Here is a 3,376-nt window from a genome sequence, read left to right as displayed (position 1 = left end):
CCCCACTCCCCACCCCTGGCGCCCCACCCCCACCTCTGGTGGTCCACCTGGCCTCAGGGCTCTCTCTGCTCACCACCCCCCCCAGGTCAACTCTGTGAACTGCAACACCAGCTGGAAGATCAACCTGTTCATGCAGTTCCGAGACCACCTGGAGGAGGTGTTGAAAGGGGTAAGGACTTGGGGCGCCTGGGTNAAAAAAAAAAAAAAAAAGGAAGGGGTAAGGACTAGGAGCCCACTGCCCACTGCCGCCCGTCCACCTGCCGGCCCCTCCTCTGAAGGCCCCCCTTCCTTTTCACCTTCCCCCACCTACCCTACCCAGCCCTGCTCTCTGTCAGGCCCTCCCCTCCTGCCCGCCCTCCCACCAACAGGACCACCCCTCCTCTTGTCTCTGGCCTCACAGCCTTGGTCTCCTGGGTCTCAGCGAGCCTCAGGTTTTTCTCTTGCTAAGGGTGTGTCAGTGGATAGGGGCCCCGATCCCTCACCGCGGAGAGCACTCTGTGTCCTCCCCCACACCTCTTCCGCGGATCCAGGCCAGGCGCCCTGCCCTGTGCCCTCTTGGGCAAGGGCCTGTGGCTGCTGAGTCCACGCCTGTGTCCTGATTCCAGACTGGCTGGCGTGGGAGCCAGGACACAGGCATGGAAGGCGGCACAGTACTGCTGGGAAGTGCTGTGGCCATGGCTTAGGGAGGGACAGAGCAAGGGGGGAGGAAGGCCAGAGAGACCATGAGATGAGCCCTGAAAAGTAGGCATCCAGAGGCTCAAGTCGGGCTGCAGGGGATGGACTGGCCTATTGGGGTGTAGGTTGTATGTGGAGGGGCAGATGGGAGGGACAGATAAGGAGGTAGCAAAGAGAGTGGGGCTCATCAGCTGGGAGAGTTGGCAGGCATCTGGCCATGATATCTGTTAAGGGGACAGAGGACAGGCCCCTTTGTTCATTGCATCTTCTCCTGCGTAGAAATCTGCGTGTGGCTCCCTTGATCTCTGCTTTCAAGTCTCACCTATGTGCCACCTCCTCCCAGAAGCCTTCCCTGATTACACATTCCAGCCCCAAATCTGTGTGGCACTTAGAAAATGCAGCACCCCTGGGCCGGACCCTGTGGTGCTGCCCGGACTGATGCATCTGTCAGGGCTTTGATGTTAGATGCCCGGCAACCTGGAAGTGAGATTTGAGTGTGCAGAGTCCACCCCTTTTCTTGTGCTCAACCCTGTGCCTCATGGATACAAAAGTTTCAAGGTTCTGCCCGAGTAACTGACGTAATCTGTGTCTGGTCACTCACTCACTTGCTCGTGCATTCACTCCACAGGTGGTAACTGAGAACTTTGTCCAGCACAGCGTAGGGAAGCCGGCTCATGCCGTTAGTGATGGTGATAGGCGTGGTGGCCATGCGCCGTTGCTGCGGGAGGAAGTGTGGTGGAAAGAGGGGGGCTCTGGAACTGCAGCATGATTCACGTCCCATTTGTCGCTAGCTCTGTGACCCTCAACAGGACGCTTACTTTCTCTGTGCCGGCATGTGTCCACTTGTAGAGTGAGGATAATGATGTACATACCCAGGGAGTTAGTGTGAGGACCAGGTGAGAAAGTCCATGTGAAGCGCTCATGCCGTGGCTGTGGCACGTGGTCAGTGTGCAGCATGACTTCATCCTACAAATTGTGATCCTCGCCATCTCTGCAAGGAGGTCCCCCTTTTTTACACGAGAGGAAACTGAGGCTCAGAGATGTTAAGGAACTTATCTGAGGTCACACAGCTTGTGAAGCAGAGCCAAGATCCAAACTTGGTCTCTGTGTCCAAAGCTCCGGAGGTGAATAAGCCAGCTCTTCCAGTCCTGTGGGAGCAAAATGGGCACGAACGACCCATGTTCGGGCAGAAAGGGCCCTAGGGAGGTGCAGTCATGGGTCTAGAAGGATCCCAGAGGTGATATTCCTTGTGCCTTCATTGAGGGGGTGGCTTGAGATTGGCCTTTAGGGGTCAGGTGGGGTTTCTAGAGATATAAATCCAGGAAGGGGATGGTCAAGGGTGGGTTTGACATAGGAAACTGGGGGAGGCTCTGGATGAGAGCATGGCCCGACCCAGTCATCTGGAGGCCCTGGATTTGGGATCTGGGCAGGGCGCCTGGCTGAGGGGCCGGCCCCTGGCCCCAGCCACTCGCTGGTGGGGCCCAGTACGCATCTCACCCTCTGCTTGCTGGCTCTGGAAGGAGCTGTGTCTGCATGTGACGCAGGTGGGGCTGGCCCCTGGTAAGGGCCTCCTCCGTCCTGAGCCTGTGACCCGCACCTACAGGGAGACGTGGTGCGGCTGTTCCACGCGGAGCAGGAGAAGTTCCTGACGTGTGACGAGTATAAGGGCAAGCTGCAGGTGTTCCTGCGCACCACGCTGCGCCAGTCCGCCACCTCGGCCACCAGCTCCAATGCCCTCTGGGAAGTGGAGGTCAGAACTGCCTCTTACCCAGGACCAAGCCCTCCTCTCCAGCCCTGGGCTCCAACCCTTCTTCCCCCATCCCCCTGGAGGGTAGAGGCAGGGTGGGGGTGGCGGCTGTGTCCAGGTGCCCCTCCCGCAGAGCTCTCCAGGCGTCCCCAGGGTCCAGCTACCCCTCCCTGGCCAGTCCCTCCTTCCTGCCTCACCCCTGCACCCCTCAGGTGGTCCACCACGACCCCTGCCGTGGAGGAGCTGGCCACTGGAATGGCCTGTACCGCTTCAAGCACCTGGCCACAGGCAACTACCTGGCTGCCGAGGTGAGTGGGGCACCCGGGGAGCCCAGGGTGTGTGCATGCGGGCACGCGTGAGCATGTGTGCCTGGTGCACATCTGCACACACAGACACACGTGACGGTGGCCCCTGGTTTATCTGTGCTCTTGCATTTAACGAATGCTATCAAATAAGTGCATGAATGTAAAGAAGCCTAGTATCACTGTGCCTCTACTGTGTGCCAGGAGCTAGTCTAGGCAATGGGGATAAAACAGTGAGCCAAATCCCCAGCCCTTGTGTAATGTACATATGCCATGTTTACATCTGTCCAGAATACACAGGCTGGTTATATTGGGGCGTTTGTGTGTGTGTGTGTGTGTGTGTGTGTGTGTTCATCTGTGAGTCCGCGAGGAGGAGAATGAAGGGCAGGGCTTGGGGGCTCTCATTGCTGGCTTCCTCATGAGTGACCCAGGTTTTAGTGCTAGGGCGCCCCTGGGAGGGTGGGGGCTGTTTTGGGGTGGACCTTGTTTTGGGCTGGGGTTCATGTGAGTATAGCTCAGTGTCCCAAGAGCCGCCCCCATCTTGTGTCTCTGTTCTCCAGGAGAACCCCAGCTATAAGGGCGATACCTGTGATTCCAAGGCGGCGGGAATGGTGAGGACCGAAGGAGGGCTGGGGGGCCGGGGAAAGAGGGA

The 3,376-nt window shown here is 58.5% G+C and overlaps 1 protein-coding gene across 1 annotated transcript in view; it reads left to right on the top strand.

Moving 5' to 3' along the window:
- Positions 1-3,376, top strand: part of ITPR3 (inositol 1,4,5-trisphosphate receptor type 3) — a 69,050-nt gene that overhangs the window by 32,908 nt on the left and 32,766 nt on the right. Inside the window, exons 7-10 of the mRNA XM_077754757.1 lie at positions 86-169; positions 2,279-2,425; positions 2,635-2,730; positions 3,285-3,335. Of these exons, the coding sequence (XP_077610883.1) occupies positions 86-169; positions 2,279-2,425; positions 2,635-2,730; positions 3,285-3,335 (378 nt within the window). The remainder of the gene's footprint in view (positions 1-85; positions 170-2,278; positions 2,426-2,634; positions 2,731-3,284; positions 3,336-3,376) is intronic.

Source organism: Crocuta crocuta, unplaced genomic scaffold, assembly GCF_008692635.1.
Source record: "Crocuta crocuta isolate KB4526 unplaced genomic scaffold, BGI_CrCroc_1.0 scaffold132, whole genome shotgun sequence".
Classification (NCBI taxonomy): domain Eukaryota; kingdom Metazoa; phylum Chordata; class Mammalia; order Carnivora; family Hyaenidae; genus Crocuta; species Crocuta crocuta.
Note: the sequence above shows the minus strand (reverse complement) of the source record. Positions and strands in the feature narration are given on the sequence as shown.